The sequence below is a fragment of the Acanthopagrus latus genome, chromosome 20 (genome assembly GCF_904848185.1).
Source record: "Acanthopagrus latus isolate v.2019 chromosome 20, fAcaLat1.1, whole genome shotgun sequence".
In the NCBI taxonomy this organism is placed as follows: Eukaryota; Metazoa; Chordata; class Actinopteri; order Spariformes; family Sparidae; genus Acanthopagrus; species Acanthopagrus latus.
The window spans coordinates 22,921,036-22,933,105 of NC_051058.1; the positions used below are offsets into that span (position 1 = coordinate 22,921,036).

General features: G+C 46.6%; 1 protein-coding gene across 3 annotated transcripts in view; it reads left to right on the forward strand.

The window, feature by feature from the left end:
• Nucleotides 1-5,959: 5,959 nt before the first annotated feature.
• grid1b (glutamate receptor, ionotropic, delta 1b) overlaps nt 5,960-12,070 on the forward strand; it is a 402,507-nt gene continuing 396,396 nt past the window's right edge. For all 3 annotated transcript variants that reach the window (XM_037082410.1, XM_037082411.1, XM_037082415.1), the window contains exon 1: nt 5,960-6,410. In XM_037082410.1, coding sequence (XP_036938305.1) covers nt 6,329-6,410 — 82 coding nt within the window. In that variant the 5' untranslated portion in view covers nt 5,960-6,328. The remainder of the gene's footprint in view (nt 6,411-12,070) is intronic.

Sequence of the window (12,070 nt, forward strand, 5' to 3'; positions counted from 1 at the left end):
ACAGCAAAACTGAATTATTTAAATCTTATTCCCGTCGTCCAAACTAGTTTAAAAGGAGTGAAGTTTGGTCTTTCTCACAGATCATCCTCGGAGGGAAACAAGCTTCAAACTGAAAGTGAGGAACAGCAGAGCAACTCGCCGGCCTCTGATTCCTACCTTTCCAAAAATACACGAGTTCAGTGCGTCATCAAAATCTCCTGATGTGAAAGATGAATTTTCATGAATTATTTTTAGACTTTACTCCAACAAACACATGAAACAGCTCCTCAGTTACAGTGACAGGAGTATTTATAGTGACAGCTCGGCCGTGCACACACAAACACACTTACAGTCAAACACACACACACACACACACACACTCGTGACACGGTTTCCTGCTCAGAAGTCTTATTGCAGTCGGCCTCAGACAGCCGTCTCAGTGCTGATGGATGTGATCTGATCTGTCTGCGGCTCCCTGCAGCTCTACATTATTGCTTTGTTTGGAAAAGTTGATTACTGCTCCTCCGCTGGTGGTCGAGGGAACAGCGTCTCCGAGTCTCTGCTGAAATCAACATGTTCATGTTCATCTTACCACTCTGCTTCTTTCAGACAAAAAAAGCCTTTTCTCCTTCTCTGCGCCGCGTAATATCAAGGGAACTCTCAGATTTTGGACAAAGACTTTAACTTCAGGAGAGACTCGATTTGATGATGTCAGACTGCTGAGGTGTCATTTTAGATAAACTTCTACAGCTCACACTTAAACAACTGAATATGTTGACCGGCAGTGAGCCTAAAAACGACCTCCGTCCGACAGTTACATGTGTGTTTAGGAGAACTTTGTGTCTGAGTTGACTTATGTGACGGTTCTGCTGATGAGGACGGCCTGCTGCAGAATGAAATCTGTCCATGAAGAGATGTCATGACAGTAACGACATCAAGACATCGTGGCTGTAAACCTCCTGTGTGAGACGGCGTTTCAACATGTGGAAGTGTTCGACCACTGGATAGATTCAGCAAGGTGTAAGGACAGTTTCCAGCTGTGTTTGTAGCAACAGAACCAGATGTTTTTGACGAGACTTTAAGGCTGAGATCTGATATTTCAGACTAGCTGTCAGGACATTTTCCAGCTGTGGGACAAGATGTTGTACAGCTGTGATGGGTCAACATAACCAGACTTTTCTGAGGAGCCATCGAGATGTTGTCCAGCTGATCTGGGTTCGTTTTCCAGTCGGGTTGTAGCAACAAAGCTAGTAATCTTTGATGAGACGTCAGGACGTGTTCCAGCTGTGTTTCTCGGGACAAATCCTCGGTTCTTTTTCATTTATTTCACATTTAAAGTTTCAACATATCTGTGTTTTTTGCAGGTATGAAACTTGCCAACATTTACTCGGGCAATTTGGGATGCTCCTCCAAGAGTTGAGTCCAAACACTTTTCTACACTGTGTTTATCGTTTCAGGACATTTGGTGGTCACAAATCTGGAAACAACATCCACACATCTGTACTGTTCTCACCGGTAGTAGCTGCTTTTCAGACACCTTTGTTTATAGCTGTATGGTCTCACACACACACCTTCAACCATTCTCACTTCTCCCAAACACACACACACACACACACACACACACACACACACACACACACACACACACCATCAGTTATTGTCTATATGTGAGCTGCGCGGGGAAGCAATGAAAGAGTGTAATGATGCTACCTGACAGCCCATTAAACCGGAGAGAGATGAGGATGCAATTAGATTGTCACCCGCGCTGGAGTTACCGCCGACACAACAGATGGAAGGAGCGAGAGGAGAGAGGGTTTTATTTTTGGAGGGTGAGGAGTCTTTTCAGGGTGAGCGGATGATTTCCGGACCGACATCTGACACGATACCGAGTGATTGAGAGACGACGATTGTTATGGTGTGTGATCAGCTGAAGATCAAGTTTCCATCGGGGGGAGAAATAAACGTCGCTCCTTCTTCTTCAGACATTTCATCTTATAAAATAATTGCTGCTGTTCCCAGAGAGAAACTCATGTGTTTAACGTGTTGAGGCGGCGGAGACAACAGTGTTCATGCAGACATAATAAATATTACAAGCTGAGCTGAGGAATCATGCAAACAGACGAGGCTCAGCAGGTCTCAGGGACGATGTGAGGAAAGTCAGCTTCATACTGTTTTTACTTTGTTTATATGTGGCGGACCCTGCCACCTCTCCAGCTTCTGGGACGTTATTCTCCTCTGAACACAGCTTGTTTATTCACTTGTAGAAAGAAAACTTTGCATTATTACCTCATTGATATTCTAAATATTAAAATGATCTGAGTTTCAATGTAGTGTACGTAGTGCTCCTTTATGTGACTGCTGAGGAAGTTATAACTGTAAACATTGATATTAAAAACTGTCAAAATGTTCTTATATCTGCTTTATAAAACTATGTTATCTGTATAAACATTCACTGGGTGTTTTTTTTTTTACCCCACAGTTTGTTAAATACTATAAATGCGGGTTAAAGTAAACCAGTTGTGGAAGAAATATTTATATTGTTAAGTGAAATTAGAAAGAGTGCATCATTAAAGATCTTACTTCATTAAATGTTTATATTAAATGTAGTATAATCAGACTGCTGTAGTATAATCAGTTGCTGTTTTTGTCTGGTGGCTTTGGAGAAAGTAATAAAATGGCTTTAATTTCAAGTAAAGTGGGGAAAATATTCTTAATATGGTGCAAACAGAAATATAACTGATGTTAAAAATGTTTCCTAATATATCTAATGTTTTTGGACTCATATTGTGAATGTGTCTGTTGCTGCAGATGTTAAAGTTTGAGCTCATTTTACCTCCTTTATATTTGTTTTTCTGTGAGATCATCACATCTGTAACGTTGTTTCCATCAGAGTCCCAATAACAGAGTGATGGATTGTTTAAGATGCATCGTCTTATTATGAAATCTCTTTCCACTCACAGTACTTCCCCTCTTCTCCTCCTTCTGTTGCCCCTTCAGAATAAAAGCACCGCAGTAGCAGCTGGTGGCCAGTAGGAGGTGTGATGTTCCACCACTGACCTGTAACAGCTGTGTGTGTGTGTGTGTGTGTGTGTGTGTGTGTGTGTGTGTGTGTGTGTGTCAGTGATGGACCATTTAAAATAACACATTAGGAAATATAATACATAATAATCATTTATTAAAACTGTGGGTTGTTTCTCTATATTTTTAAACATGTTGAATAATTCAGATTAATTGATTAATGAATTAAATGTGCCACATGATGATGATGGTGGTGATGATGATGAGGATGAGGACATTAACATGCTGATCATGCTGATCATGATCATAAAGAGGATGATCAGTCAGGATTATTGATGAGTATTGATTCTGCCTCCTGACACTGATGAGAGACACATGATGGTGATGATGATCGGATGATTGGATGCTGATGATAAATACAGTGTTTGTGTTGATTATATCATTTGGTGCCATCAGAATTAGAATTATGAGGACGATTTTAAAAAGCGTTAGCACAGGTACCGATCGATCGTATTGATTGAGCCCCAACAATAAATTACTGTCACTGAGATAACATGAATGTGTGAGTGACAGTAAAGAGTCTCCGGGGAAACCGTGAACACAACCGCAGCGTCCGGGCGACATCGAGCACGACTGAACGCGCTCGTCAGTCCGTCATCAGCGTCCAAGATCAGCTGAGACCGAATCACGATCCAAGTCACAGAGAGATATCAAACAGTTTCCACTCCGACTCTCACACTTCCTCCAAAACCAGATTTATTTCAGCCCCAAAACCTTCAGGCCTCCTGAGAACACGATGTCATGAACCAGTTTCAAACATACGTTTCTAGTTTATTTCAAGTTTTATATTTTTCTGTTCTGTATAAGTTCTGATAAAGATTTTGTTGTTTTTGTTCTTTAAAGTCACAGTATGTAGGAACTTATGTGGCAGCGTCTCATCAGAGAAACCACTGATTTCTGCTAACGTTAGCTTTCATTAGCTAGTTAGCTCAGTTAGCCATGCAGCTAGTGGCTGGGACCTCGGAGGGAGAGCTGAGCTAGCTACTTAGCATGCTAACTTCAGAAGATATAAGACGTCGTCCACGTAAATCAAAACTATTATTTCTTCACCCGTTAATGTTTAAACTTAAAGTCTTACACACTGAAGCTTTGAGGCTCATTATTGATCATAATAACAAACACGTGGTGCCGTCACACCCTGAGATGATGTCAAGAAGCTCATTCTGCTGCACCTCCCGTCAAAAAAGACATTTTTTATCTTTAAAAAATATTCTAAATTAAAGGTTTAAGCCTTTTTTGTAGCTTTTTCAGAGTTTCTCTCTTTTGCAAATGTCTTTTTCACTTCTCTTCAGTTTTCTGCACCTGGATATTAATTACACATAAAGACAATATTCTCTTGTAATATCTTCATGTATCAATCATCATTGAATATTATTATTATTATTATTATTATTATTATTATTATTATTATTATTTAGACAGCTACATTTGTCCCTCCCGGGACTCCATACTCGTGCTGCTGTAAGTCTGTGAATGACTGCAGAGGAGCTGTCCGGTCCGGCGTGGTGCTGAAACCCTGCAGGCTCCAGAACCTCCAGCGGCTCTGTGGGGCTTCATCTCAGGACTCTCGCCGAACTAGACTTGGCCGAACAATTAAAAGACATTTCTGAGTCGTATTCATTCGCAAGAAATATCCTTTAATTGTAAGGTCAAGTGTAGTAACCTTCACATCCACGTCTTCTGCCCGCAGGTTCTGTCGGCGTACCTGGAATGACATCACGGGAAAGGTGAGTGACGTCACATGCACTCACGCCGAGGTTGGGTCACAGAAGACAAACACACCCGAGAGTTCATGAAACCCGAGCAGAGTGTCGAACCTGCAGCAGAGTGTGAAACCTGCACCTCCTCTCGTCCTCAGCTGCGTGTCCGAGCCTCCTTTGCTCCGGAGCTGAGGAGTCCGTCTCCCCATTAATCCCAGCTGCTCCTTCCCAAACCCCTGTTATCCCGACCCGCTGCTCCTCCTCACCGCGTCGGAATGTCTCTGCTCCTGGAGCTTCCTCCGAGCGGCGCTGGGAAGATTTTACGCACGCGGCGACGCCAAAGCCTCCTCTCGCTTTTTTTATCCGCATGTTTGAGCGCAACATGACCGCTGAACACGAACCGAATGTCGGGTGTAGATTCATTCAGAGCTGAGAGAGATCAGGGTTACAGTGGAACCTGCCCGGACTCTCTCCTCTCCGCGCACCGCGCGTCATCCTCTCCGAGCTGCCGGGGGGGAAACACCGCTTCACACCGATGTCACGCATGATCCGATATTCACTCAGGCGACTGCAACTCGTCTGCTGAGATTAAGTTGGTCGTGTCATCTGCTGGAGAACTGCCTCATCTTCCTTTCCGTCCTTCCATCACGAGAAAAAGGAATTTAATTTAATTTACGCACGGACACCGGAGCCACAAACACGAGCAGAGCGCTGCGATGTCTGCGCAACACACCGAGTCCATCCAGCGGCGGTGACGGGTCCTCTGTCAGCGCTGAATGAGCCAACTTCAGGCGGAGCAGAGAGCGCGTTCAACGCGTGAGACGCGCAGCCCGACTGTCGCAAATTCATTACCGGCACCGACGACCTCCCCTCATCCACAGCGTCCGACTCACACTGCGAAACCTACCGACCAAGCGAGGGTCCACCTCCGCCACCTCCCCCGCGCCTCACACCCTCTCACCCGGTCTCCTCCGCCGTGCGCACCGGCTCCCATCCATCCCTCCATCTCTCTCCATCTCCATCTCCATCCCTCGCCTCTCTTTTCTCCGGTCGGGCTTCCAGCGCCGTAGATAGAGGCTCTGCAGTCACGTGGGTCGGGGGGAGAAGAGAGAGAGAGAGAGAGAGAGAGAGAGAGAGAGAGAGAGAGAGCGTCCCTCCTCCTCCTCCTCCTCCGCAGTTTGCAGTGTGTTATGTCTCAGACTCGGAGGTAGAGAGTCAGAGCTGCTCGTCTGGCGGATCTCAACCTCTGAAACAAACCCCCGGTGTCTTCTCTCATCCGTCCCCGCTCCCCTCCTCACTCACCCGGGGTTGTTTCTCTCCGGAGCCCTGGACGCGTCTGTTTCTTTCTTTTTCCACCCTTCTTCTTCCTCTCGACTCCGGCCAACAGTTTGGTCTCTGGGATTTGTTTTTTTATTACTCCTCGGTGGTGATTTTCAACACTGTTCCTCGCCGCTGCTGCTGCTGCCGCTTTTACGCGCCGACGCTTATTCTGGATTTTGCTCATCACTGGAGAAAAACACAAAAATCAGCGAGGTGGATCCGTGGATGCGCCTTTTTGGCTCAAGCTGGAGATGGAAATGCTGACATTGTTATTTCATTCCCTGTGGATATTGCAATGCAACACAGTGAGCGCCGACTCCATCATTCACATTGGTAAGACACCAACCCGGGCTTCTCTTTTCGTGTGTGTGTGTGTGTGTGTGTGTGTGTGTGTGTGTGTGTGTGTGTGTGTGTGTGTGTGTGTGTGTGTGTGTGTTTGCTGTGCAGGGTTTGGCTGAGGGGAGAGACAGGCTGGCTGGTGGCTGCATGCACACACGTCTTCACACGGAGAATGAGAGCGGAGGAGCAGCTCACTGACGGTTCTGTGGCACATTTACTGCTGTTAGAATTGAGTTGTGGCAGAATTTGAATGATAGAGTTTCTTTGCATGCACTGGTTTCAAACATCAGCTCCTCAGTGGCAAAAAAAGAGCTCACACCTGATTATCATTCCGATCCGTGCCAGGAGGAAGGAGGCTGTTGCATCCAGGCGCAGACGCACGCAGCGCAGCCTCGTAGAAGTGCCCGCAAAGTGTTGCGCTGCGCCATCCCTCCATCCATCCCTCCATCCATCCCTTCATCCATCTCTGCATCCAACTCTCCATGTCGATGCATTTTCACATTCACATGCAGGAGAAACCCCGAGGCTGGCAGGAGAAACTGCCCTGACGTGGGTGTTTGGAGGGTTTCGCTTTATCCATCCATCCTCCCTCCCTCCATCCTCTTCCTCCTCCTCCTCCTCCTCCTCCTCCTCCTCCTCCTCCCTCCCCACATCCCTCTCTCCCTCGCCTCCCTTCATCTATAAGCCTGAACTTTGAATTGGACGTGAGAGAAATGTTAATCAACTCCGCCTGGGGAAGAGATGACAAAGGGGACAAACGCCGACTGTTTGGGTTCTGAAACATCGTGGGCAACCAAAAGCCAGTTGGCGAGCTGATGAAGAGGCTCCTCTCCTCCTCCTGCCTCCATCGTTTCATGTCCTCTGAATTTTTAGTCACTTTTGCTGGGGTGAAAGTAGGAGTTGGTGGAGGGACAGAGACACTCACTTTTATCCTTAAACTCCCCAATTTGCACTAATTCCTCTGAACGGCTCGCTGCGCCCCGACGCGACTGTGTGCTTGGAAGAGGAGGAGGTAAAAACAACACGAATCCAAAAAGGTTCGACATGTCAGCTGTCTGCTGCAGCTCAGAGCGTCAGACCAGCAGCACTGCGGTGGCCTGTGTGCTTCAGCCAGGAGAGGAGGAGGCGGAGGGGGAGGAGGAGGAGGAAGCGGATAGGGTGTGAGGAAGGAGGGGGGAGTCAGAGTCATTCAGCTAATAAGAATACTCTTCCTACCTCCAGATGATTTCTCAGGGAGACACAGTGACAGATTAAAACGCTGCAGCTCCATCACTCAGGAGATGTTTGATAAAAACATTTTTAAAAATGGAGAAGCGTCGACACTTGAAGATGACAAACCAGCATCACAGGAGAAAACAGGCTGAACATTCATGCCTGCAGTTAATACGCTCTGTTTCTTTCCTTTATCTAATTATAGCAGATCTTTATTTCCCACACGCAGGCAAAAAAGAAAGGCATCGTTTTAGAAATACTGTCCGGCCTCCTTCTGAATACATTTGTGGAAGTCCAGAGAACGGACGGACAGATGGACGGATGCTTCACCGTCTCCCCGGAGACAATCTGTGATCAGTTCGCACATGGAAACTACAGCGAACAGTGATTCAGGATTAGAGAACACAGAACAGTTAATACAGCAAACACGGGAGGTGATGCCAAGAGCATGAAGCCAAACTGCTGCTGCTGCTGCTGCAACCAGCACAGATAGCAACAAGGAAATCTGAGCTCGTGTTTCTACGTCGATACTTTGAACAGGAACAGTTCACAGAACAGACCCGATCAGGTGAGGAGCTCACCTGACCGGGTCTGTTCTAGCAGACTGGGCTCAGTCTACGAGAGGAAACTGCTCCGGCTACATACCAACAAAACGCACCACATGACATGTTTACGACCTGACCTCCATGTGAGGAGAGCATCCCTCACACGGTTCCAACATATGTAAAGGTTGCACTGCGTTTGTGGCGACACAATTCCAAACTTTTTAATGGGAAGTCGGGACATGTGCAGCCTTTTTGTGGCCACGTAAAGCAGATATGTTTGATGAGACCTCGGCACGTCTAACCCGAACCGTAGCCATGTTTTTGTGATGTTTTAAGCAAAACCTGCAGCCTGTCTGTCACAGATCGGAGCTCCCCAAGAGATAAAGAGCTGAGGTTTGAATTTTTTATTAAAGAAAACAACAATCTCACAGATTCACAGACTCTTTACTGCGTCTCCAGAGTCCAGTAGCGTCTAAGAACAAGCTGGTTGTATTCCACGTGAGGATTTATGATTTATGACACGATGCAACAACTTTATTCCAGTTTTCAACGAAAACCTCCTCACCAGCTTCATGCTGATGGTGCCCGACTGCTGTGGTTTTCGGCTCATGCAAACATCTTTTGACCAATTTCTTACATCTCTGAAACACATCTCACCACCACAGACTGAAATCTGTGAACATCAGCATGAAGAAACCAGCTGTGGCCTCAGAAAAAGGCTCTCACGAGAGGCTGAAGGATTGTTCCATGGAAGCACAGGCATGAAGAGAGGTGTTGCACCGTGTGCCTGCGACACCTGGCTGTTGTTGGATGTGTGGCGGTCAGGTGGGAGGAATCCTGCAGGTTCTCGCAGTGCAAATCACAGTTTGAAGCTGCGAGACGTGTGAAGTGGCTCCACTGATGCAGCAGCTGCAGGCGTCCGACGTCTTTGCAGATATAACACGAATTTGTGCTTTTCGAACAGGATTCTTGGCTCGTGGTTCTCTTCAGGCTGAACCTCGTGTCCGTGTGAAAACACTGTGGTGTTAATAACGTCTGAGGCTGCGTGACGTCGCCTCGCCTCCCTGCTGCAGCCAACGGTTCCCGGCGGTACCGATCAGAAGCTTCAGACCCGGAGCTGTTTGGTTCCTGCAGTGGATTGATTTCTCCTGTTATACCTGCTCACTACACCTGAGGGTTCTGTTGTTCTGACAGGGAACCAAAGTTCTTTATAGATTATTAACGAAGGACCAACTGCTTTTGATGAATTAGTCAAATGAAGAGCTTTTGCTTGAATTAACCAGCGGAGCTCCAAACTGTTCAGGCATTTATAACAAGATATTGTCTCATCTTTATATTTCGGAAAGCTTGTTACAGGAGAAATCATTTTCTTTCTGTATGTCATCCGGTGATCAGTTAAAACATTTACCTGATTCACCTTTAATTGATGAGGGTCCGAGGAGAACGAATCTGAGGAGGCTGGAAGACAGTTTTATAAAGAACAGACATAAATGATGTTTGAGCTACGTGCATTTACAGTCCTCTTGGTTTGGTAATGATCAGTTGGATGCCACTGAGCTTGACGACTGGATATTTTCACACAATGACACCATTTAGTGACATTTCTAAAAATAAAATACAACCCAAGAAAAATGTGCAGCCTTATAAACGTCAGGTGAACAATGGTTTCAGTCACTGGTTGGTTGAGTTGGAGCACTTCGCACCAGTCAATCACCAGGTGTTCTGGACACAGTTCCAGCCTATAATCATCTCTGTATTATTGTGTTGTTTTAGGAAAATGACAGTATGAATTGAAAATATCAGAGAGAAGATTTGACCTGTGGAATAACTAATAATAGTAATAAAAATAATAATATCTCTTATCTAGTGGAAAATGTTGCTCGTTCCCTCGGCGCGTTTAAGAGCAGAAGGCAAACATTTAAAGATATATAACTTTGTGACTGAATCATTCGTGCATGACCGGTTGAGTCTGAAGCCGGAGCTGTTTCCCTCCCGGTCCTCGTGGTCGATCTGCGGCTGTTCAGACCGACTGACAGTCCGACTCTGACTGACTTGGCAAGTCGTCAAAACACCCAGATGAGATGTGACAGTGTTCCAACCTCAGCCCAGAAAGCCCTGCCCGAGCATCTGCCTCGTCCAGCGGCGCGGCGTCATCGTCGCTGACATCTCCCGGTTTGTTTGTCCCTTCCTCTCTGCGGCTCCCTGCAGAGGATCGGTGGCAGGCAGGAGGAGTCCCGGGGGGGTTTGATCTGTAGAAGAGCTGATACAGATGAAAACGTGAAGCGTGGACCTTCAGTCGTCTCGCCTCAACCTCTGACCCACTTGCAGCGTTTCTCGTGATGCGACATCGTGCACTGTGGAGGTTCAGGAGCCCGGCAGCTTTTCATCGCCGCCGTCCACAACAACAGCAGCTGCTTTCTCTAATTAGTCCCGCCCCTTCTGTTCTTTGCTTGAATGTGCACAAAAAACAGCTGCTGCAGGGTTTGGTTGGAGGCTGGGACGGGAGTTTGTCTGATTGAAGGTCGGCACCAGGAGGAAAACAGTGCTGGAATCAATTGTTGGCCTTTAATTAAATCTCAGATATCAAGCTGTCAGCGAGGTGGACTGTGGATATGATGGAGGCTCTCAGGGGGCTCGTGAGAACAAGTCTGTCCAGAGAGGAGGAAGTGAAATCATCACGAAAAGCAGGTTGTCGAACGTCAACACAACCTCCTGCAGACCGACGAGGCTGAGATGATATTGAACTGTTGTTTGTAGGAAACATGACAGGACTCAGTGAGCAGACACAGAGGACACGTGTGCTCGAATACATTATCACCCAGCACTCAGAGGTATTTTAGACTAAACTGTGTTTCCATCTTTGTGGTTTTAGTGTTTAGTGTGGAACAAACTGAGCTCAGCCACATCCAGCACCTTCAGATGGACTGGAGACTGATCCAGGGTCTGATGAAAACTGAAATGAAGGATGCTGCTGATGGTATTTTGTCTTGGCTGCAGGTCTTATCGACTTTTTGTCTGTCTGGCTCCAGTTTTCTCGGTCGGGACAGAGATGTGATTATTGATTTTACCTGTGTCATTCCTGAAAAAAAAGGGCTAAAAGCTGCAAAGTTTCTGGACTTTTAGGGACCCGTTGTTGGCGCTGCTGCGAAGACAACCGGATCATTTCTGTTCTGTTCAGCCAAGAACAACACGGGACACAACATGAGTTTATTCATTCATTGAATCTTTAATGGAGACATGGGAGCAGAGAGAAATAGAGCCGGGCTGCAGCTTCACTCTCCTGGGAGAGTTTGTATGCGGCGGATGACAGAAATATAGAAATGTGATGTTTATAGAAGCAATCTAACACAGATGACGTCATTGTTCTATAGCCAGCACATTGTGCAGTCAACTTGTGCTTCATCATGATAACAACATTTTAATCAGAGCCTCCAACATCAGTCTGCTGTCAGGGAAGTCTCACAGTCCCATGAGTGGAGTTTCAGAACCTTTAATGACCCAAAAACAACAGAAATCCAGTAAGAAACTCCTGTTTAGTGGAGAAGTCGTCAAACAAAGTCGATTTCGGCCGTCGGGACCTGAACGGGTTGGACTGGTAGCTCTTCACGTCCTCTATGGGCTGTTTTACCTGTATAAGGGTCCTTAAACACCCCTCAGGCCCAGCAGGTAGCAAGTCACTTGGAGCCTGAGGAGGAGAGATTACCCCATCCCATGAGCCAGGCAGCCGATGAGGGATGATTTACGGCGCTGGCGTAGCAGCGAGCAGAAGCGTGGGGGGGGGCTGCTTTAGGAAAAGGCGAGCTGGAGCTGCAGGAATCCAATCTGTGTCGGCTGGCAGAGCGAATGAACAGCTGCGGCCTTTTCTTTCCCCGCCGCTAAATAAGATAAACTAACCCA